This window comes from Mchenga conophoros, linkage group LG3, assembly GCF_057382185.1.
Source record: "Mchenga conophoros isolate Kocher_MC1m ecotype Shallow Benthic linkage group LG3, M_conophoros_male_GT1.1, whole genome shotgun sequence".
NCBI classification, from domain to species: Eukaryota; Metazoa; Chordata; class Actinopteri; order Cichliformes; family Cichlidae; genus Mchenga; species Mchenga conophoros.
Genome location: NC_140528.1, coordinates 28,338,965 through 28,363,224, shown reverse-complemented (window position 1 = coordinate 28,363,224; position 24,260 = coordinate 28,338,965). Strand labels below are relative to the sequence as shown.

The 24,260-nt window shown below is 42.1% G+C and overlaps 1 protein-coding gene across 1 annotated transcript in view; it reads left to right on the top strand.

Moving 5' to 3' along the window:
* Window positions 1–1,238: 1,238 nt before the first annotated feature.
* Window positions 1,239–24,260, top strand: part of LOC146577983 (alpha-2-macroglobulin-like) — a 25,938-nt gene continuing 2,916 nt past the window's right edge. The window contains exons 1-28 of the mRNA XM_085256126.1: window positions 1,239–1,314; window positions 1,603–1,727; window positions 1,807–1,987; window positions 2,083–2,236; window positions 4,766–4,818; window positions 4,924–4,944; window positions 5,495–5,660; window positions 5,735–5,819; window positions 5,916–6,066; window positions 8,247–8,364; window positions 8,458–8,567; window positions 8,665–8,832; window positions 9,067–9,294; window positions 10,771–10,834; window positions 10,929–11,074; window positions 11,480–11,629; window positions 12,322–12,465; window positions 12,572–12,695; window positions 12,793–12,940; window positions 13,310–13,535; window positions 13,796–13,922; window positions 14,482–14,603; window positions 14,689–14,740; window positions 14,966–15,049; window positions 18,494–18,670; window positions 18,921–18,996; window positions 20,207–20,363; window positions 20,940–21,014. Coding sequence (XP_085112252.1) covers window positions 1,648–1,727; window positions 1,807–1,987; window positions 2,083–2,236; window positions 4,766–4,818; window positions 4,924–4,944; window positions 5,495–5,660; window positions 5,735–5,819; window positions 5,916–6,066; window positions 8,247–8,364; window positions 8,458–8,567; window positions 8,665–8,832; window positions 9,067–9,294; window positions 10,771–10,834; window positions 10,929–11,074; window positions 11,480–11,629; window positions 12,322–12,465; window positions 12,572–12,695; window positions 12,793–12,940; window positions 13,310–13,535; window positions 13,796–13,922; window positions 14,482–14,603; window positions 14,689–14,740; window positions 14,966–15,049; window positions 18,494–18,670; window positions 18,921–18,996; window positions 20,207–20,363; window positions 20,940–21,014 — 3,387 coding nt within the window. The 5' untranslated portion in view covers window positions 1,239–1,314; window positions 1,603–1,647. The remainder of the gene's footprint in view (window positions 1,315–1,602; window positions 1,728–1,806; window positions 1,988–2,082; window positions 2,237–4,765; window positions 4,819–4,923; window positions 4,945–5,494; window positions 5,661–5,734; window positions 5,820–5,915; window positions 6,067–8,246; window positions 8,365–8,457; window positions 8,568–8,664; window positions 8,833–9,066; window positions 9,295–10,770; window positions 10,835–10,928; window positions 11,075–11,479; window positions 11,630–12,321; window positions 12,466–12,571; window positions 12,696–12,792; window positions 12,941–13,309; window positions 13,536–13,795; window positions 13,923–14,481; window positions 14,604–14,688; window positions 14,741–14,965; window positions 15,050–18,493; window positions 18,671–18,920; window positions 18,997–20,206; window positions 20,364–20,939; window positions 21,015–24,260) is intronic.

Sequence of the window (24,260 nt, the reverse complement as noted above, 5' to 3'; positions counted from 1 at the left end):
AAGCGACACACAAAGTGTACACCCCTAGTTATACACAGACAACTATGGGTGCACTAAGGTTTGGTACATGGAATGTAAATGGAGCTGGCTCCAGAGAAAAGAGGTTAAAAATATTTAACCAACTCAAAAAACTACAGGCCTTTTACAAGAGACCCACAGACCTCTTAGAGGTTCGAATGATCTTAAAACACCTGAGTTTCCTAATGTGTTCTCAGCTTGTTATAATTCTACACAAAGAGGAGCAGCAATTTTAATCCATAAAAATATTAATTTCACAGTACTCGATACAGTTATAGATCCAGGGGGCAGATTCTTAATCATTAAACTATCTATACGTGATAAAAAGCTATGTATTGCAAGTGTATATGGTCCAAATGCTTTGAAATTGATTTCATGAAAGTATTTAACTTCATTTGGGATAACGGACTTTACTGCAGAATTCCTTTACTGTAGTCAAATTTATAAGAGAAAATTGTTGAGCTGTTAAAATGGGAGACAATCCAACTTTATGACGTTTGTCACGATTTAAATGAGCATGCTGTCTAGTCCTTGGCCACATGTTTCAGCACATTAACCATGAGTGAGCTCATACCATAAATACATGTATCATAATAAATATCTAATAATATCTAATAATATCATAACAGCAGCAGATATTCAGTATATCAGTAGACTTCAGTCCTTCATAGGTTCAGTGCTGTTAACTGTTTTTTTCTGTTATTTTCTGGATTTGTTCATAAGGATGAACACATCTGTATGTGTGTTTAAACATGCCTAAGTTACTAAGCACATTAGTAAGACAGAACAAACAAAAAACCTTTTCCCGTAAAGGCAAATCAAAGAAGACAAATAGAATAACATGGGGTAATACTGCTGGGTCCAGAGGGTCAGAGATAATGACTCATTCTCAGCAATGTTACAGTTTAAAAACCAGACCAGAAATCCCTCCACACTCAGCAGTGTGACTGTCACTGCTGTTATTTCAGCAGTTTGATCTGTGTTGTTTACTAAAGTGCAACAAAAGCTGTTTAACATGTTTCATTTTGAATTCTTACAGAAACATTGTGATTTTTGTCTTTTAAGCAAATATAGCAGTCTGTGACATCACTGATGAATCCATCCATTGTGTTTGAGCCTGTTATCACTACACAAACGTTTGTTTAGTCTTTCCCGAGAAACAAGGTCAAAAACATGGCAGTCAGACATCCCACGCTGGGTAAAGGGCACTGTTGGTGGCTACACTTACTGTAACGCCCAGTGATTTTAGAGAATATCAGTAGTTACACACTACAGTGGGATATCCCAGCACTGACGGTAAGAAAATGCACATTATTAAGTAAAACAGGCACATTCGAAACAGAAATAACTTTTTGTAACAGCCGAATTAAACTCTGAGCTGATTTAGAAACATCACCTCGGAGCACTGTATGTTACTGTAATGTTTTACACTGAACAACAAGCTTTACTGTTGTCTATAGTTTAGTGTTCAGTGCTGAAAGCAGGAATGGGATTTTATAAATGTGTAAGTGATAGACTTTGTGGAGATCAGAGTACATGAGTGCGTTTCAAACACGTGGCTGTTATGTGGGTGGGGACGATCAGCTGATATTTAGCCGAAGCTGACACTGAGAACGATCACAACCAGTCATGGACCGTCTCTGGATCCTGAGCTGCACTCTGTGTGTCCTCCTGAGCTGGATGCATGTGGATCAAGCGGTGGCTGAACCGTGAGTTTGTCTTCAGCGTGTTTTTGTCTGTGTGAGTTGTTCACTGCAGTAACTGCTGTATGTGTGATGCTGTATGCAGCCAGTACCTGGTGGCCATTCCTGCAGTTATTGAAGCTGGAGCTGAGGCCAAATTCTGTGCAACTCTCCGACAGCCCAGTGGGACTCTGGTCATGACTGTCACTTTGATGTCCCGAGAGAAGAACACAACATTATTCACGCATACGTCAAATGAGGCCTTTCAAACCTGTGTTCAGTTTGAGGTTGGCAACCAGCACTTTCACACACAAAGTGTGTGTTAGTTGTTATCGTAAGCATTATAGGCTTTAATGACTATCTAAATATCCCACTGTCTCAGGCTCCTTTGGTACAAAAGGAGGTGCAACATTTTCAGGTGGAGGTACGAGGAGACACATTTTACTCCAAACAAGTCAGAAAAGTGATGATCCGAGCGTCTGATCCCGTCACGTTCATCCAAACAGACAAACCCATCTACCTCCCTGGACAAAAAGGTAACAATGTGCTGTTATGTTATATAAGACATGTAGTTCATTCAAATTCCAACATCATGAGCCAGCTGCTCCACCATCTCCAATTTGTGTAACAAGTTTTGTGGTCCAAAATTTGGACACACATACAGTGATTGATGTGAAATGTTTGCTTCATAGAGCAAAATTTTTTCAAGATATCAATACGGTCGATCGAGATGTTTATTCGAAGTTTGAAATCCGACTCCATCTTTGAACATAACTACCGCATTTTCCAGACTATAATGCGCACTTAAAATCCTTTCTTTTTCTCAAAAATTGATCCGCCTTTTGTAAGGTATGAAGCCGCACTGCTTGATGGATTGTCAGAGCATTACGGCTAGAAGAGTCAGAAGCCTGGGTCCTAAACGCCGTATGTTCAAGTCCTAAAGTCAAACGAACACTGCAGCATCACTGAGAGTTAAAAACTGTCTAAATTCTTTCCTCTTTAATAAAATGATCAGCCTTGCTGCTTTACCAGGTGTAACAATTAAGTTTAACATCCAGGCATCCATGCAAACAGAATTTATTAAATTTAACAGAGTTAGAAGTTAGCAGGAAGTTAGCTCACTGGTTTTGCTAGCTACCTAATATAGCATGTTGTGACTGAGAGATTTCTGGATAGAAATAAAACATAAAGCTCTGCTATCACTTCAAACATTACCGAAGTTGGGCTAGCTGGTATATAATGATGTGCTACGTGATCGCTAGCGACACAGTTATGTTAGCATAACATAAACACAGTGAAGCTGGAGGATGAACGCTAAATTTTTTCCATTCGATAAACGTTCCCGATGGTTTTTGACGAATGCAATCACACGGAAAGATGCTTTAAATGGACCAAACTTCAGTCAGGAGAACAAATGAGATAATCCATCCACAATACCAGGTTAGTCATTATTATAAGATAAGATAACCTTTATTAGTCCCACACGTCAGAAATTTGTTTGGTTACAGCAGAAAGTGGACAGTGCAAAGTTACATAGCATAAATTATAAGGCGTTTAATACGCCCTATATTCCAGTACGCCTTATGTATAAAAACAGACCCGTTTCAGACAAGTTCATTGTCAGTGCGCCTTATCGTCCGAAAAATATGGTATTTTAAAAAACAACAAAAGGAAAAAAAATCCCACAAGTTTCATATTTGAGCTCACACTAAGGAAGAACTTCACATTGCAAAAGACAGCTCACACGCTCCACAGCCGTCCCCTTAATGTGGATGGGTGGATGTGGGTCAGCATTCCTCCTGTAGTCCACGATGAGCTCCTTGGTCTTCTCGGTGTTAAGCAGCAGGTTGTTTGTGTCGCACCACTCAGCCAGACGATCCACCTCCTCCCTGTAGGCGGAAACTTTCTGCAGCCATTAACAAACACCAGAATAAACACCCCGAGGCTGCTTTTATTGTTGCTGGCGACTTCAACCACACCAACTTAAAGACAGTCCTCCCCAGATTCCACCAACATGTCTCCTGCCACACCAGAGGAGACAAGACTTTAGACCATGTGTATTCCAACCTGGCTGGAGCCTACAAAGCCACACCCCTCCCCCACATTGGACAATCGGACCATCTCTCCCTGTTCCTCACACCTCGGTATTCACCACTCATCCAACGTGTGAAACCTGCTGTGAGGACAATTAAAGTGTGGCCAGAGGGGACAGACGCAGTGCTCCAGGACAGATTTAAAAACACAGACTGGAATATGTTCACCCACACAGACCTGGACCAGTACGCCTCATCTGTACTGGATTACATCTCCGAAACCACAGACAGTGTCACCACCCAGAAACGGATCACCATGTACCCCAACCAGAAGCCTTGGATGAACCGGGATGGTCGTCTCCTCCTGAAGGCCCGCAACACCGCCTTTAGGTCAGGAGATGCACACGCCTACAGCACAGCCAGGGCTAATCTAAAGAAGGGCATCAAAAAAGCCAAACACCATTACAAAAAGAAGGTAGAAGAACACTTCTCCAACTCCAACCCCCGACGCATGTGGCAAGGACTCCAGACCATTACAGACTACAGGACCACCAAACCCTCCCCCGCATCCTCTGATGTCTCCTTCCTCAACGAGCTCAACAACTTTTATGCTCGTTTTGAGCGAGGGAACCCCACAACCACAACCAAAGCAGACATGACGCCAGACCACCAACCTATGACTCTCTCCCCCACCGATGTAGGAGCGGTGCTCAGCAGGATCTGCTTTCTGCAGAAAGCAGAAAGAAAAAAAATCGTGAGGGAAGAATATGGAGGGCCTCGGGTGCCAAAATGTATTAAATACATAATTAAATAATAAATTAAATGTGTCATTAATTAAAATATAAATTAGCAATATCAGTTCAATTTCAATAAATTCTATACATATGTCTCATACATGTCAGTCCATTATCTGAGATCTGTCTAGGCTTGCTGTGCAGGGTAACCAATCAGATCCATGTTTGATAAGTTGCAGTGACTTTGTTTTAAAGTACAAAGAGAGAAACAGAGGTAACCTCTCAATTCTTCTCAAAGTGAATTTCAGAGTCGTTGCGATGGATAATAAAATGCGACCTGCCAATCAGCTGGTGAGTTTTTGAACAGTATTATTAATAATGCTGTTTGCAATTTGGATGCAGTGATTTACACAACAGTTTCTTAACTCCACCTGTCTTTCTTCCTTTTTCTTTCAGTATGATGTCATTGAACTTCAGGTAAGAGGGCGCCTCTAGAAAAGGCTTTTCCTTCTCTTGCAAATGCATCAACACAACACTGAACACATGCAGTCAGACAGACTTGAAGGTTCCCTGCTCACTGCTTGCATACACACTGCTTCTGCAGTATTACTCCAAGTTACTGACAGTGCAAGCTTTAAAAACTGGACAAAGTGGGTTGCATGTATGTAATACACACCGTGCAGGGGTCTGTTCTGTCACTTGATGCCCCACATGTGAAAATAAAATGACAGTGATTAAATCAAATTAATAATTTTGATTTAATTACTCCACAAACACAGCCACAGCTTCCCTGTCATTACAGCTTAGGTTTCTTTATATCACTTAAGTTTTTAAACATTTATAAACAAGTGCTTCACATCTAGAAGAGGACAAAGCTGGCTACAGATGAAGACAGGACATCTTTATGTCCCCCTAAATTTATATTGTCCAGTTTTAGCTCTAATGTTGTTGAAAAGGAAAATAAAGAATCTAGTTGGTACTGTACTTACACCTGTGTAGTAGCTGTCACTGTCACTTGATTTAACAGGATCCTCACAGTAACAGGATTGGACAGTGGCTAAATGAAACATCCAATAGCAGAATACTGCAGCTTTCTTACTCCTTGGACGCTGAGGCCCCTGAGGGACCGTACCAGATCATTGTGTCAGTGGGTGAGAGGAAAATATCTCACAACTTCAAAGTGGAGAAATATGGTAAGTCAGTCTTATTTATTCTTAAATTCTTTGTTGTAATGGAGTGCAAATGCTGACATTCATATTTCCCCCAGTTTTACCCAAATTTGATGTGACAGTAAATATATCTGAAGAAGTGAGTATTGGGAAGGAAGACATTGAAGCTAAAGTGTGTGCAAAGTAAGGAAAAGTTCTTTCAGGACAAATTATGTGTTGTAAAATCTGGAGTTTGGAGAGCAAATGACTCATAATGTTTACTTATTTTTCTTTATACAGGTACACGTATGGACAGCCTGTACCAGGACGTGTTACAGTCAATGTGTGCAGACCTATTAATTTGTATAGAGGTTTTGGTATATTGGTGCACAGTGAGGATGATTTGGCCCTATTGCAGATAAGTGCGCCCTGCCACACAGAGACAAAGCAGGTACAGTTATGGCTTCATTTCTCTTTTTTCCCTGATACTTTGGGTACATTCAGGCCCCTGCATTAGCATTACAGCAAACGGGTTGCCTGCTCTACCCAGCTGAACTGGCGCTGTGTGTTCACTTTACTGTTGGCATTTGTTTTAGATTCAAAGAACAAAATGGGAATAAAGGATGTGTTTTAGCTACAGGCTGCTTAACAATGTGCCCAGTGTTGGGAAGGTTACTTTTAAAATGTATTCAACTACAGATTACATGCCCGAAATGTATTTTGTAACATATTCCGTTACGTTACTCAATGAGAGTAACGTATTCTGAATACTTTGGATTACTTAATATATTATCATGCTTTTTACAACTACATGAATGAACTATTGCTGTGTGATTACTGAAGGTTACTCTCCATATCAACACCAACTAGATGTTTAAATCTTAATATAAATGAGTAACAGTAGGTGGACATTAGGTAAAGCTGCACTTTTTGCAGTGATCTCGTATAGAAAACTATTTCGCGCGTATATAAAACAGGTCCGCGGCTCCAAACCGTAGCAAAGGGACCTCTGGCTGATACATTGGTTCCGTGTCGGCTTGTAGCCGAAAACTAGCTTTGCTTTGTTGTGTGGGTCAACTCTGCTAGCGAGAGACAGAGAGAGGCGTTGAAAGGCTGCTCCAATGGGACTTATTGTTTCAGAGGAAAACACGAACACAGTGTACAGTCGAGTCTAATATATATGAAACAGGAAACACCGCCGTGTAATCCATTTATTTCAACAAAGTAACTGTATTCTGAACTAGGACGCTCCAAACCCACACAGAAAACCATCAATGTGTGGCGCCACGACGGTGACTCTGCACTGCAGCACTGCTTTAAATGCACAGACTGGTCTTCAGGGATGCTGCTGTGTATAAGGGGAAGCTGGATTTAGAGGAGTATAGATTGGCTGTCCTCAGCTACATTAGTAAGTGTGTGGAGGATGTTACCACCACCAAGTCTGTGATGTGGTATCCAAACCAGAAGCCCTGGCTGAATGCAGAAATCCATTCCCTGCTGAAAGTCAGGGATGCCGTCTTCAGGTCTGGTGATGCACAGAAACTCAAGAGGGCTAGGAGAGAACTGACTGCAGGCCTTTGAGAGGAAAACAATATTTAAGTCTGTGGGTCTTTGTGCTGATGCACCTGTAGAACTTCCCTGAGGGAAACAGGCTGAACATGTTGAAACCAGGGTGGGAGCTGTCCTTGGTGATGTTTGCTGCTCTGCTGAAGCAGTGGGAGGAATAAATGTCCATCAGGGACGGGAGAGGGCTGTGCTGCATTGACTACACTCTAAAGTCTCGCTCTGTCCAGGAGATGTCAGCAGAGATGAGGACACCAAGGAACCAAAAGGTGTGGTCGGACTGGTGGAGGTTGGGGAGGGGTATATCTCTATATGCATGTTTGATGTTTGAGTAAACATGATCTAGAGCAGGGGTCGGCAACCTGTGGCTCCGGGGCCGCGTGCGGCTCTTTAGTCCTTATAGTGCAGCTCCGTGTGGTTTGGGAAAATAAATGAGAAGTATTTAGCGGAAGTGTATTTTATTTATGTTAGTTCTTTTTTAACTTGTAGTTCTAAATTGGAAGATTATTGTGATATTGAAATATAAATATAAAATTATATTCTATTATTTTATAAATAAATGTTTTTATGTATAAAGTTACGTTGAAACCAAGCACACCATTGTTGTTCTTGTGACATTACCAATAAGTTTCATGTGTCACATGGCCCTCTCCCTAATGAAAAAACAAAAGTTGTGTCCAAGATCTTTGCAAGCTCCTTTGACTATCCAAGATGGCCGACTTCTAAATGCCACCGTGGTCACCACCCATCTTGAGGAGTTTGCCCCCTCACATATATTAATGTGCCACAAACAGGACTTTAATATCACCAACCATTCCCATGTTATTACGGTGTATCCATATAAATGGCCCACCCTGTAGAGCGTTCTCCTCTGGTCCCGTTGTTGCACCAGCTTTCATGCACGTAGAATTCATCAAATTCTAAATGAGCTCAAGTTTTTCATGACTCTATAAAATATCATAGTTTGAACATTTAATATATTTTATAGATTCGACTGTGAATGAGATTTGATTCTAATTTTGGTTTATTCTTGTAGCAGTGATTTTCTTTCTTTATTGTTCTTTCCAGGCAGACAAGACTGGCTGTGCAACTTTTTCCTTCAACATGTCAATTTTTACTAAAATGGACCAAAAGGTGCTTCATGATTTTCTGGATATCAGGGCCAAAGTGGAAGAAGAGGGAACAGGCAAGTTGTGTTATTCCTTTAAAATGACACATCGATGTGTATTTAACCAAAAAGGCATTCACAGGATTGTAACATGAACGTTTTTACATTCAGGTGTTTCACTCCCTCAAGAGAAGAGAGTCACTATTTCTTACGTCCTTGGAAAAGTGTCTTTTATTAACGTGCCCAAGGTTTGGGAACGGGGATCTAATGTGGAAGGAAAAGTAAGCCTAACATGTTGTTTTCAGCTCAGTTTGTCGTAGCAAAGCACATTTAAATTGTTTGTATTTTCCATTGATAGAGCATTGTGTTCTTCAACAGGTCAGAGCAGCGTACCACAATAATACACCAGTTTGTGACGCACCGGTCTACCTGTTCACGGGACAAATGTGGCAACCACGCTCACTACAAAATCTGACAACTGACAGCAACGGTGTGGCCTCATTTTCTTTCAGCACTGATAACTTTGACCAGGATATCCAACTCCATGTGAGCTGACACACGGAAACAATGTGTAATTTAATGCAGCCATGACAGCAGCCTGAAGCCACAATTGGTTTGTGATAGGCTGCAAATGTCCAAATACCTCCCACAGTAGGAAGCTGCAATCCTGAAACAGTTTATGACTCATCTTCCTCCACCTTTGCCTTGCTTATAAAGTCTCGTTGTCCAATGTTATTTGTAGATCAAGTTTTTAAATTTTTGTTTCCTATCCCCAACTAGGCAAGCCTGACACCAACAGTGGGCTACCCAGGATATAGAACTGCATACTATGACAGGGGATTTCACACATTATCCATGTCCCAGCCGTCTTCTCCCGATATTAAAACAATCAGCTCTCTAGAGGTACAGAAGAAGGATAAATCACTTCCCTGTGATGCAGAAGAAGACGTATCAGTCAACTACACTATAGTGGGAGAGTCTCCGGGGTCTGTGGATGTCATTTATCTGGTGAGTTATCTCTGGGTTTACTACAAAGTTGAACATGACCAGACTTTTTGTGTATTTGCTAAAAAAGTACTGTTGTAATGCCCATCATGATTGAAGAAGAAACTTTCAGTCCATCATGAGAATCCAGCAGCTTCAATCTATTTCAGCATAAATACTGATCCAGCCCAAACTATATGCTTTAGCAAAAAGGAAAAAGCCTAAACTTAAAACTCGGAGGGCGTCTGTCTCCTGAATCCAAAGTGGAAGCTGGTTCCACAGACTTCAGGTCTGGTCCCTGTGCTTTGTCCCTCATCATTTTCTGTCAGCTTAGTAATTAGCCTCAGTGTTTGGTCCTTTGTTCATGATATCCTTAGTTTTCTCTCTCTGCTAAGTATTTAAATTCTTAGGCCTTCTTAGTTTTAGTCATCTGGGTTCTGCTCTCAGTTAAAGTTGTTTGTATTTTAGCCCTCATTATAGTTATTGTGCTTTTCCTTTGTCCCCTGCACTTTTGACTGATTGACTGATGACCTTTATTGATCCAGAAGGAAATTGGGTTAAAGGCTGCCAGCAGTCCAGCGCCATCTTACCCTTCCAGCCATACATACATTGCACAAACATGACATGGGGACGACAGGTCAGAAGAGGTAGAACAGTGGAAATACCCAATGCACGAGGAAAGACGAGGAGAAAAAACACCCACAGAGACTAAGCCCTTAAAGGGAGATCGGTTTGAGAACAGAAAAAACACCTCAGCACACGAATCTTCAAATCTCACAACAAAAAAGACATCAGAGGCATCATTAAGAAGAAAAGTCTTGATCCTAATGTTCTTTCTAACTTCAGGCCAGTTTCTAAACTCTCTTTTATGTCCGCAATTTTGGCAAAAGTTGTTCTCAAGCAACGTCCGACCTTTTTAGATGTTTGTGGCATTTGTGAAGCATTCCAGTCTGGTTTTAAATCTTGTCCTGAGACTGCACTTTTACGAGTTTTTAATGATCTTCTTATAACTGTAGACTCAGGTTGTTCTGTTGTTTTAGTCCTTTTAGATCTGACTGCTGCCTTTGACACAGTTGATCACAACATTCTCTTATGGAGACTCAAGCACGTGACTCAAGCACGTTGTTGGTCTTAAAGGCTCAGTTTTATCATGGTTTAAATCATACCTGTCAGAGAACTCATGTTCTGTTGCTATTGGGCAATGCCCCTCTTCCTCTGCCCCTGTGTGTTGTGGTGTGCCACAGGGCTCTGTTTGGGGTCCAGCTCTGTTCTCCTCATACACGCTGCCTTTTTTATTTTTATTCCTATATTTAGGAAATACAACATTCCCTTTCATTGTTATGCTGATGACATCCAAATTTGCTTCCCTTGAATCTGGATGTCTCTTAACCTTTTAATTCAAACACATTGAATTAAGGTGTCAAAACCTTTCACTGGTAGTGATGTCCACAGATATCAGTGCTAGTTCATTCTTGTTTTTAAATGATTTCTGTCTTCCAGGTGTTGTCCAGAGGAGCAGTCACCATGCAAGGACAAACACGGGTTCAAGTGCAAGATAGATCGGGTAAAATTTCCATATTTCCACAAATGCCACAGCCAAGCATTGACGTTGGTCTGTTTTGTTGATCTGTGGATGCATGTTTGGACCTGTGTTTCAGTGAATGAGGGCCAGGTGTCCTTTAAAGTCAGAGTGTCTCCTGAGATGGCTCCAGAGTTCCAGGTTGTGGCTTATGCCGTCCTGCCAAGTGAGGATGTAATTGCCCACAGTGCTGACTTCTCTACTGACAAATGCTTCAGCAACAAGGTGAGTGTAATTCTAGAGGTGTGCTGTGTGTTTGGTGTCTGCAGTCATGCCATGTTGTTCAAATCAAAGTCATCTCCAGGTGGCTGAATCACCTGAGGATTTCTAGCATCAGTAAATGGACTGATTGTTGCACAGCTGTTTCTACTCTACCTGAGGACTCAAATTGCTTCTTTATATGACCTCATGACCCGCTCACTCCCATTTATACAAGCACTTTTTCAATGATGATGCAAGTCCTACCTATCTAACACTGACACAGTGTTCATACAGTGTCCAACGTAGGCTACAGCCATCACATGGGACTCATGATTTGTCACTCACCACAGTGAAGCAGCTCATTTAGCCAGCAGTGCGTGGGGAGTCATCACAGTCACTAAACTTCTACGGGTGTTTTGTGTGTGTCAGGTGTCAGTGGAGTTTTCACCGTCTTCAGCCGTCCCAGGTGAAGAGACCAACATGCAGGTGACGGCCCTGCCACGTTCTCTGTGTGGTGTGAGCGCCATCGACAAGAGCGTTCTCATCAAGGAGCCTGGGAAGACTCTGGATGCAGATAAGGTAACTGCTGATATTACCACCAGTGAGGTGGACACATCCCTTATTTCCAGAGCCCGTAGTGTCAAGAGTTACCAGCAGCTCACGTCTGGGCAGTCGTACATTGAACTGTTTTAAACAGTCAAATGCTGAGTTTGTCTTAAAGCAAACTGGTATAAAAAATACAAGGTTACATATGCATGTGTCTGTGATGACAGTCAGGTAAATGCATCACCTGCCAGTCAGTGTCTACTTTATTGAGAAGACTTTAACTTTAAACTGCTCAAAACTGCTCAAATACATGAGTATTTGTTAATGTTATACATACAGAAAAACCTGGGAAAAGTGAGACTTGGTGAGTTAAAGGAGCTACAGAGACAGCTTCAAATGGAGAACACTTACCATATAAGTCACTAAGAACGAACAGTTTATAGAGAAATTGTACAACTTCTGTAAGATCCCTCAACTACAACACCTCATATCTGTGGAGGCTTACTGCTGACTTCATCATTTTTATTTATTTATTTTTTAAGAACCCTTCTTAGATAATCTAGCAGTTCATTTGAACCTAATCAGTTCTAATATTTACACCAGTACTTCATTTAAGAGTTTACAATTATGTGGACCAAATGTGACCATGATCATGATAGATCAGTCAAAACTTCATAGGACTAAAAATGTTTGGAGGTTTTGCTGAACTGCACTTTTCTTTTCAGATATTTGACTTGCTCCCACTCAAGAAATCCTCAGGTATCCCGTATGAAGTTCATGATGCTACAGACTGCCTTAATGTGAGACCAAAAAGATATGTTTTGCCGCACCCCAGTCAAGAGCAAAATGACGCCTATGCAGTTTTCCAGGTAAAATACAAGTATACCTGTGAGTCCGTCAAACTTAATCTAAATACAATAGTTTTTGTTGTTGCACCAGTTTTTGCTGATCTTTGTGTGCTGCTGAAATATGTAGAAAGTCGGACTGAAGATGGCGACAAACTTGCTTTTTCGATTGCCTTCATGCGTCAAGTTAAAAGGAAAAGTATACCGTGATGGCCATGTTGTCTACCATGATGGCTGTCGTCGTGTCAACTATGGTGAATCATTTGCTTGTTTGAATTGTGTTTGTGATACAAATTTTCTTTGTATTCACCAAAAAGAAAACCGGTAATTATTTTCCTTTTTTTCTTACAGTACTAGGTACGGGTCCAGCTCCAGGTATTGGATATTCTCCTGGTCCTGGTCTGGGATCTGCTGGGCATCTTCCTCCTGAAGCTGCACCAATAGAGACAGCTCGCTCTTTCTTCCCTGAGACGTGGATCTGGGATCTGGTGGAAGTTGGGTAAGTATCTGTTGTGAAGAGATCTGGTGCATATTCCATTTTAAAAAGTTTATACGATCACATTTAGAAACCCATGTGAACTTTCTGCTGTGTCTTTGCACACATGAAAAAGATGAAAATAGAATAATTGTGAGTTTTTTCTTGAGCATGTTTTGATGCTTCAGGCTGATGTTTTGTCATATTTAAAGTTTGGTGGGATATATTATTTCACTGTCATCAGCACCGTGGAGCTCTTTTACTTTGTCAATGCAACATATACAAGTCATTCACACTGCAGGATGTAACTACACTGTTATACAAGTAATTTACAGACATAAAAACATGTTTGATTATGTTACAGAATATGTTTGTGTGTATCTGCTGCTTCAGAGACGATGGAAAAAGGGGCGTGTCCCTGACTGTCCCAGACACCATCACCACCTGGGAGACGGAGGCTTTCTGTTTGTCCTCTCAGGGTTTTGGTTTGGCTCCTCGTAAAGAAATGAAAGTCTTCCAACCTTTCTTCCTTGAACTCACCATGCCCTACTCCATCATCCGGGGGGAGCACTTTGAACTGAGGGCGACTGTCTTTAACTACCTGACCAGCTGCATCATGGTAATGAATGATTAAAGTGTTTAGATACATGTCTGTTCATAGCCAAGGAAAGCCATACTGAAAACATGACTTTCTAAGCAAAATTTATATCATAGTTATTAAAATACAATAGAAAATATCTTTTCTTTGGCAATATAACCATGCAGGATGCAGGCCGTTCTTGAAGGGCCCCTGCTCACCAACACCTGCAAGCTCACCTGTAGGTGTGTTCACATTTGAACTCAGGTTTAAATGTAGCCATGTCTGTGTTCCTCGTACAGGTTACTGTCACTCCTGGGCCGTCCTCAGATTACACCCTCACGCCTCTCTCTGGTGATCTGTACACATCCTGTTTGTGTGCCAACGAGCGCAAGACCCTCAGGTGGACCATGATCCCAACAGCCTTAGGTGAGGATCAGGCTTTGGTCCTCCACACGTGGGGGTTGTAGGGAGTGGGGCAGAACGTCTATACCTCCAGCCTGAGGGCAGCAGCTGCCTCCATCCTCATGCTTTACCTAATGCAGCTGTCTTAGCCAATTACAAGTCATTTTGAAACCTTCCTTTCAATTCATTATGCATGCTTCCCTTGCACAGTATCATTAGAACAGACTGTTTGCAGTTGCATTGCCATGCAAATGATTTCTTCTTAATCTTAAATGGATCTTATGATTTGCAGTACTTTGGCCTCCAGCAGGACTCAGCAGCAACCCTGACATCATTTTGGACTGTTTTTTTTTTCAGCTCATGTTTTTCATGCCTGATGCAGTAAAATTTCCAATTGTAATTGATCTTACCTTCGATTTAGAACCAACATTAAATCTAGATTTAGATCTAGTGTGATCACAGTTAACCGCCTCCTTTTGTCCCAACACATTTCCTTTTAGTTTCTACAAAATCTGTAAAATAACCTCGGTAACCTTTATTTTAATGGAGAGACGAAGAAGGTGACCTGTGCTGCTGCTTTTAGGGGCTGTGAATGTGACTGTGTCTGCTGAGGCCGTAGCGTCCCATGTGTCATGCGATAATGAGGTTGTGAGCGTACCAGACAGAGGTCGCATCGACGTGGTCACCAAATCTCTCATAGTGAAGGTCAGTGTCATAAATACGAGACGAGAAAAACATTTTTACTCATAAAATTTAAATTGTTACTCATTTTAAAGATACTTTTCCTCAGGCTGAGGGAAGTGAGACGACAAAGACGTACAACTGGCTTCTTTGTCCAAAAGGTCGGTATGATTTCCATCAGTTACAAAGTTTAAATAAAGAAATGACCTAAATGCTCAAAGTTAGCAGTGGAGTGCACTGTGTACATAAAATGTGCCAAATTTTCATCTTTTACTTTCACAAAATGTAACGATATGTGCTGAAGATCAGGCCACCTGGTGACTTTGGACAGTAACTCTGTTGTAGTCGTGACTTCCTGATTGGACGTTTGTTGTGTCTGTACACAGGAAGCCCGCTGACGGAGGAAGCAGAGATACATCTGCCTGAGAATGTGATAGAAGGATCTGCCCGCACTTCTGTATCAGTCCTGGGTAAACCTCATCATTTCATCTCAATTTTGATTCAGCCAAATAAAATATGGCAGGTTAAAGCTTTGTTAAAAAGGCAAATTACGAAAACAACAGAAAATAAAAGAGACGTCATGTTCAAGTAAAAGTAAAAACCGTATTCAGCTTTTAAAAGATGATTTCATTTATAGATAGACCCACGTCTTCCTGGCCTTGTGTGAAAAAGAAATGGACCCCAAAAAGGCTGTTTGTGCCATTCTGTGCAGGAAGAACTGCAGTCTAGCTTTAGTCATAAGTGTGTTTGAAACGCTGAGTTTTGGCCCAGTCACACCAGAGGGTTTTCCAGCGCAATCGTTCTGGTCATGCAGAATCATGTCAGTAGGATTTAAGTCCAGATTTTGACTCGACCACTTTCTGGTGTCCTGGATCATTTTCCATCTTAACCCTCTGGGGTCGACGTATGCGCCGACACGTCAAAATCACATGACCAATTTAAGACGACACAGCTACAAGATAGTGAGGGGATTTCTTTCTCTTGTTGGAGAAACGGCTCTTTCGGCTCGGCGCATTAAAAAGAGCCAGGACTTTCAGCTCCCAACCGACTCTTCAGGTTGTTTTGTTGGTCGAAAGTAACGGACTTCAGACTATATACCAGTTCTTGAATTGTGTCGATGGACCACGTAAAACCAGAGTTATGATAAAAAATACACATAAAGTTTTTTTCTGAACAAAACAGCGGCGTTTACAGCAGGAAGAAGGTAAAAACGACGTTTTCTACAGACAGCGCTAGCAAACACTCTCCGCTTGCGCGTGAAAAAATAAAAATAAAAAACACCCCTTCCCTATTGGTGTTAGAGTTTACCATGTCAGCCAATCAAAAAATGATATGGCAACATGTGACGCTTGGTTATTTAGGGAGAACGGCATTTTTAGTAGTGACGGAAAGCGAGCAAAAGAGAGAGAGAGCGAGTTTTCATATGTCACACATTAGTGACGTTTAGCGTGTTTGGAGGCTGTAGTTAGTGTGTTGTGTAGTTATTGTGTTGTATTGTGTGTCAGTTATACTGCTGAATGTCACATTTGCTCCAAAAACGCCGTCAAAGGCAGATTCCAGTGTAAACGCTGTTCCCACATGGAAAACTGGACTGATGCTCCTCCTGCTGTCAGACCTGGTTTAGGCCTGTGCTGTTCTCCTCTGTCTTATACTGAACACAAATCATTTGTGTGCCTTCTTATTTGATGCAGAACTGATTGTTCTGTAAATAGATTTAAATGGTTATGTAAAAAACGCCTGAGGCCTGGGCTGCATTTTTAGGTAAATAGTACCATATAACTTTGTTGTTTGCAAAACTTGTGCATAATTTTTAGAAATGTACAATTTCTATTTGCATTTCAAGTTATGAAAATAATTTGTTAAACATGTTTGTGGGTTTTACAGTAAAAAATATAACTTTTTTCTACTCGGATTTTGAATTTATTGTCTGAATTTAAATCAGTTGTGCTAATATAGTATAGTATAGTATGGTATAGTGAAAAAATAACTGAAATTTCAGATATTTGAAGTTGTGCTGAAAGTAACGATACCAAACAAGGCAAGATAAACAGTTTTTAAAGGTGAGATATAGAGGTAAAATCAAAAGTAGTCAAAAACGGCCAATTATACCCTGACCCCAGAAGGTTAAATGCCCAAGTGTTACACCCCGGCCTAGGCAACCGGGGTGCAACGTAGAAAAGCAAAGATAAGGAAAATAAAACTACGAAGAAAAACACTAAGGCTCTCCACCAAAATCCCAAAAAGCGTCTCAAGCAGACGACGAAGGCTGAGGCGGTCCCTCGGACCCCCCAGCGAAGGCAAATGAAGGCTGGAGCGGTCCCACGGACCCTCCAGCGAAGGCGGATGAAGTGTGGAGCGGTCCCACGGACCCTCCAGCGAAGACAGACGGAGGCTGGAGCGGTCCTCGGACCCCACAGTGATTGGACGAGCCCCCATATGTTACACCCCGGCCTAGGCAACCGGGGTGCAACGTAGAAAAGCAAAGATAAGGAAAATAAAACTACGAAGAAAAACACTAAGGCTCTCCACCAAAATCCCAAAAAGTGTCTCAAAACGAATTTATTTACATCAAAACACAAAACGTCAAACTATTTACAACGGGGGGGAAGATCGCGACCATGACATACTGAAACACAAGGCTTAAATACATAGAAGGAGCAATCAGGGAATGGACCACAGGAGGGAAACACAGCCGGGGCAAATTAGAACTGACGAGACAAGGAAACGTAAACTGAACACACTAAAATGACACAGACTTTCAAAGTAAAGTAGGAAACACATAACAGTCACGCAAAAACAACACATTACCAACGCCAAATCGTAACATACCCGGAGGAGCACCTAGACACTCAAATCCCCACACAATTACGGCCACAGTCGTAACACCAAGTTTTAGATTTAAGGCACAAACTGATAGCTGGACATTCTCCTGGTAGAGAGTTCTTCCCTCCAGGTCATGGCGAGCTACTGAAACAGCAGAGGCATGATTTAACACTGGGCACCAGCTGCCTTAACCAGACTCCTCCGTCACTAACCACCTGAACCCAATGCCCCACCCCTCCCCTGCAGCTGAGCCGCAGACAAAGCTACGCCACACAGCCCCAGAGCATCACACAGTTGGTATGATGTTCTTTCTATGAAATGATGCGTCACTTTTAAGCCAAATGCAACAAAACTCAAAACGTTTTCTCTTCGGTCCATAAAATATTCTCCCAAATATCTTGTGGAGCATGGAGATGTTTTTTAGCTAATGTGAGATAAGCTTTTGTGTTCTTCTTGGTCAGCAGTGGTTTTGTCCATGAATGCTGTTTTTGCCCCGGCTCCTTTGTATTGTTGAATCGTAAACTCTGACCTTTACAGAGGAAGGCAAGGCCTTCAGTTCTGGGTGTTGTTGGGATTCGCTTGACTTTTTCGGTGAGTCGTCGATGTGCTAATGGAGTAATTTCGGCCACATCTTTTCTAGTTTTCTCAGTTTGTGGATAATGGGTTCCAACATGGTGCACTGGCGCTCCAAAGCTGTAGAAATTGTTTTTAATCCTGTCCAAACTGATAGATCTCAAGACTTCTCGCCTATTTTTGAATTTCTTTTGGTCATGGCAACGACGTGTTTCTTCTGGACGTCTTTTAGCCTGCTTCCCTTTTATCAAACAGATTGTACTTGAGTGATTTCTTGATCCAGCAGGTCTGGCCTTAATCAGGCCTGGGTCTGGTTGGTGAAACGAAACTCAGTCTTCCCAGAAATATTTGGTTAATCACAGTCAATCTACGATTTTCAGTTTGGATGTTTTTTCGCTCACTAAATGAAATCATCATTTAAAATTGCACATTGAAGTATTCAGGTTATCTCTGCCCAATAATACAAAGTTGTTTTACGCTAGTTTTGTTAGTTTTAGTGAATCAGTGTTTTTGATCAGGTGACATCCTCGGCCGGGCTCTGAAGAACCTGGATGGATTGCTGCAGATGCCGTATGGATGTGGGGAGCAGAACATGGCTCTCCTGGCCCCCAACATCTACATCCTCCACTACCTGAAAGGCACACAGCAGCTCACCGCAGCCATCATGGAAAAAGCTACTAACTTCCTCACCAGTGGCAAGTTTTTATTGTTTCCTCTAAGAAGGAAATCATTTGAATCACTTCAACACACACGGTTCAAGAAACAAGCCGACAGGAGGCAGAACATTAGCCACAGCTTTTGGTCAAATGTGTCATTTTCCTCATCTGTCAGCAAGAGTCATTGAATTTCCCAAATCTTGATGTACACATGCAGATCCATAAACAAATGGAGTCCAATCATCACCATAGCAACAATGTCTCGATCATGGTGTCCCTGTTGTTACAGGATACCAAAGACAGCTCAACTACAAAAGTGCTGACGGTGCTTACACCACATTTGGAACAGGACCAGGAAACACTTGGTGAGAACATCACTGATCAAACATGTCACAAACCAGAGAGGTTACACTGGTTTTTAAATGTCCCACCAAACAGAAGACGTTTCTTGAAGTTTGACTACCCATTAATAACATAAACATGTCTACCTCTAATACTTAAAATAATTCTCCATTTAATCCTTTGACTAAGCCAACATTAACAATACCTTTTGGTTAATACTGTGTAATTTAGTAGGTAGGAAGGAGCATTAGAGCCACATAAAAATGTTATTGATCATTATTAGAATAAAGTCGAATTTTAAAGCTTAAAGTTATTTTACTTTAAGAAAAAGTCTAAATACTATTTCAATAATAAAGTCTTAATACTGTTTTGTGAAAAAAGTCAAATTCAAATCTAAGAAAACAGTTGAAATGATTACAGTTGTTGTTTCAAACGACTGCTATACCCTGTATAAAATGCCTTGAGTAGATGTAGTGAAATAAATCAGTGGTCTTGTGATACAGCATAGATCCTCTTTATTCCACGAGCGTGGAACCATCGGTATCCTTGCATCTGTACATTAGCAGCCATTTCCTTTTATACAAATCTAACCACATGCAGCTTTCTGCACCACTTTCTGCTTTTCAGTGTACTTATACTTACTGCCACACTGTTTTTATTGCTACAAGTGACATGGGCGACCGTGGCTCAGGGGGTTGGGAATCGCATCTGTAAACGGAAGGTCGCCGGTTCAATCCCTGGGCTCTCTGTCCTGGTCGTTGTGTCCCTGGGCAAGACACTTAACCCTACTGGTGTTGGCCAGAGGGGCCGATGGCGCGATATGGCAGCCTGGCTTCTGTCAGTCTGCCCCAGGGCAGCTGTGGCTACAACTGTAGTTGCTTCCACCAGTGTATGAATGTGAGAGTGAATGAATAGTGGTATATTAAAGCGCTTTGGGTGCCTTGAAAAGCGCTATATAAATCCAATCCATTATTATCAGTTCCTTCCTTGTTACTAAAACTGAGTCTGAAGTACGATTTCACTAATTCAGAGGGTAAAGCAACCGTGGCAGTTTGTCCTGAAATAACTGTGATATCCACATTTCTGCTTTTGTCTCAAAATACATTTTCAAATTTAATCTTGAAATTTCAACTTTATTTTCATAATGATCAGTATTTCTTTCTCTTAATGTGACCTCACAGCCAAACATTTCCATCGTTGTAAGACGTGTAAGTGTTGTTTTCTTTCTGTCAGGCTGACTGCGTTTGTGGTAAGAAGTTTTGCCAAAGCTCAGTCTTTCATCTTTATTGATCCCAGAAAGATCGAAGAGTCTAAGACCTGGCTGCAACATAAACAACAAGAAAATGGCTGTTTTGAAAAGTCTGGGAAACTCTTCCACAACGGAATGAAGGTAACCTGCAGTTCTTCGCTGTTAGACTGTGGAAACAGCCTCCAGTGTGGATTTAACAAATTTTATTAATAATGTCATGCATACATGGAAAACACTGTACTACATACTGTAATAGCTCACATCAGTATATTCTATTATTTTATTTAAGAAATTATTTCCATACATCTTGTTCCATTCACACCAGCACTGCTTTCTTTGTAGCATTCACACATATTTATACAAAATACAAAGTATGCACTAGAGACCAACTTGGGATTAGTATCTTGCCCACAAATATTTGGCATGCAGGCTGGAGCAGCGGGGAATCAAACCACCAACCTTCTGATTACTAGATGACTACACAAACTGTTTATAAGGTTGGAAACCCGAGGTGAAGAAACATCCATCTCACTGGAAATACAATGTCCAGATGAACAAAATCAACTTCCTGTTCATCTCTTTAGCTGGATGTTTGAACATGCATGAAGACATTGATGATACTAAAACCACATGCATCTGAAAATCATTTTCATGACTTCATATCCCTGAATGTTGGTGCACTGATGATAAAGTGTCTATGATGTCTTCTGTTGACAGGGTGGTGTATCTGATGAAGTGACTCTCAGTGCGTACGTTACTGCTGCCTTCTTGGAAATGAATACATCCCAACATGTGAGTAGAGTCAAAGAATATCAAGGTATTCAACAAAAAAAGGAGTAGAGTTTGAGCTGCTGAGCCAGCATCTTTACACAGCCTGCACCTGGGGTCTTGCCTGGTGTGATAGACCCCAGCCTCTATGGATTTTGTACTCAGAGCTTGTTGCTGTGCTGTTATGATTAGTGCCTCTGTGCTGTATTTCAGTCCAGCTTTTTCCAGCCACTGGTAGGATTTCTGGGTATCATCTACTTCCTCTATCTGCCGGTGGTAACATACTGTGCAGGGGCCTGTCCTTCCATGATGGTTCCTCGTCTTCCTCCTCTTTCTTGAGTTTCTGCTGCCTAAGGTATTCACTGAGCACGCTGTCAGTTGGGGCCATCTTCCTCGTACTCGTGGATATTCGTTGTTTCATCATGGAATGTGGTGCTGACACTCACCAGTCCCTGGCCTCCTTCCTTCCATTTAGCATGCTGGACTCGGGGTGAAACCCTCCATGCATGGTTAGGAACTTTCTTGTCTTGATGTCAGTGGCTTCTATCTCCTCCTTTTGCCAGCTTATTATCCCAGCAGGGTACCTGATGATGGGCAGGACTTAAGTTTTGATAGGCCGGATCCTGTTCTAACATTCAGCTGACTCTTCAGGATTTGCCTGACCCTCTGCAGGTACTTGGTGGTAGCAGCTTTCCCAGCAGCCTCTTTGTGGTTTCCATTTGCCTGTTGGATCTCCAAGTAGTTGTAGATGTCCTCTATGTCTGCAATGTTGCCTTAGTTAGATTCCCTAAGTTCCGCCTACCTTTCCTCTCTTTGTTGTCATCCGACTACATTTCTCCAGTCCGAACGATATTCCAATGCCGTTGCTGTATATCCTGGTGGTGTGGATCAGTGAATCGATGTCTCGTTCACTCTTGGCATACAGCTTGATGTCATCCACATACAGGAGATGGCTGACAGCTGCTTCATTCTGTAGTCAGTATCCGTAGGGACAGAGCATCTCCTTGATAGATGGTGATTGTGCTATGGGCTTGAAGTTGGCCTCTAGTGTTATACGCCACATTCCCATTGAGTTCTTGATGAAGGCTCTTAAAGTCCTGTTGATCTTGTACAGGTCTAGGCATTCCAGGATTCAGCTGTGGGGCATTAAGTCATAGACCCTCTTGTAATCAATCCAGGCAGTCTCGGCTGATTGTTACAAGTAGCTGGTGTTTTGCACCTCTGGTATTCTTGCCAATGAGTGGGGCACAGGAACATGTGTCTATTCATCTTAGCCACTATGATGCCTGACAGGAGCTTCCATGTGGTACTGAGGCAGGTTATTGGTCAGTAGTTGGATGGGACCGATGGGACCGATCCCTTCAAGACTGTCCGGCCAGTTGGATGGGACCGATCCCTTCAGGACTGTCCGCCCTACAGTTAGCCATTCTGGGTGTCTCTCGTCAACTAACAGCTGGTTAATTTATGCTGCCAGACGCTCATGGAGTGCAGTCAGCTTCTTCCACCAGTAGACGTGAGCCATACTAGTGTATGGCAAGGTGCTGGCCAAGGCTGTTAGTCGTTGTTTGGCAGTTTCCATGGACAGCTTGCTATACTTCTTCTTGGGCACCGTCTTTGTCACACCTTTCTGCAGCTCCGATAGTTGGCTAACCTCCCTCCTTGATCTTAGCCTCTAGTCTCCTTCTTGTGGCTGTTCAACCTGTAGCCAAGCATCTTTCTGATCACTGCTGCTGTACTGTAGATCAGCTTGTTAGTCTCGATAATCGTGGCTGTATGTATCGCATTTACATCATCTAGCAGATCTTCACATCTTGGTAACCAGCTACGGGGAATCCAGTTTTCAAGTTTTGCCATGATCCTATCTTTCAGGTCACTTCCTCTTGCACTATAGCACTTGGGGCTTGGTAAAAATCTCGGGTGGAGGTGATGACATCTCCCCCCTGACCTGTCGTCCTGGCTCCCCCTTGCCGTAGCATTTGTGTGGCACCTCGTCAATCTCTAGCTGTGAGAGCAATACCCTTCTTTCGAATGTTGGAACACTGAGCTATTAGTTGTTTCGCTGTCAGTGTGGGTGCTGGGTATTCCATAGGTCCCTCATCCTATTCATGTAACCCCTTCTGCCAGGGTTTCTTGTATAGCAGCATTCCAACAACGCCCTATTTTCATCTCTTGCCCACCAATGCCTTCTTGTTCCAGTAGTTGATCCGGGCGACGTCCGAGCTGGTATGCATATATACATACATACACAAAAGTGTATAAACCAACAATATAATATACAATCTAATATATATATTACATATACCCCAAAAAGTTGATTCTGTTCATCTGGATGTTTTCAGTGGGAGAAACGTTTCGTCACTCATCCAAGTGACTTCTTCAGTCTCAGCTGACTGCAGCTTTCAATCTTATAAACAGGACATTTGCATAATGACTGAAACCAGCCCACTGAAGGAACAGTGGGCTGGGAGGTCAGTTCCTTAATCGTAATTATGCATATTCTCATGACCATTGATCAAAGACCACTGATCAAGCACCACTGATCAATGGCCATCAGTACCATTCACAGAGAGTTGGGCAATGGCTGCAATCACAGCATTGTAAGATGGCAAAATATGTACCCTTAGGCCCCCTCCTCGATTCAGAGATGGTCTTTCCTTTTTCACGTAAATGGCCTCCTTGACCCTACACTCAAACCAGCGTTCCTCCCTGTCCAGGATGTTACATCCTCATCATTGAAAGAGTGTCCACTGGCCTACAGGTGTGAATAGACTGCAGAGTCCTGGCCTGACGAGGTTGCTCCTCTGTGTTGTGCTATCCTCTTAGCCAGAGGTTGTTCGATTTCCCCGATGTATAGATCCTGGCAATCCTTCTGGAACTTAACACCGTACACTATGTTACTCTGTTTGTGTCGGGGTGGACCAATTTTTGGCGCAGCGTGTTTTGGGGTTTAAAAGCCACAGAGACACAGTGTTTAGAAAAAAATGTGCCTCAGCTGTTCTGATACTCCTGACACATACGGGATCACTACAGGTTTTCACTTAGGCAGCAGTTGTCCTTCTCTCCTGGATCGGCTGGAGCTTAGGTTTACGGTACACATCAGCTTTTAAATGTCCTCCATCCCTGATGGAAATCTCACAGTCTAAGAAGACTAACCTGACACTTTTCATATCCTCCCTGGTGAATTTGATGTGTCGTTCCACTGAGTTAATGTGATCTGTGAATTGTGGAACGTCCTGAGAATTGATTTTCACCCAGGTGTCATCCACATAC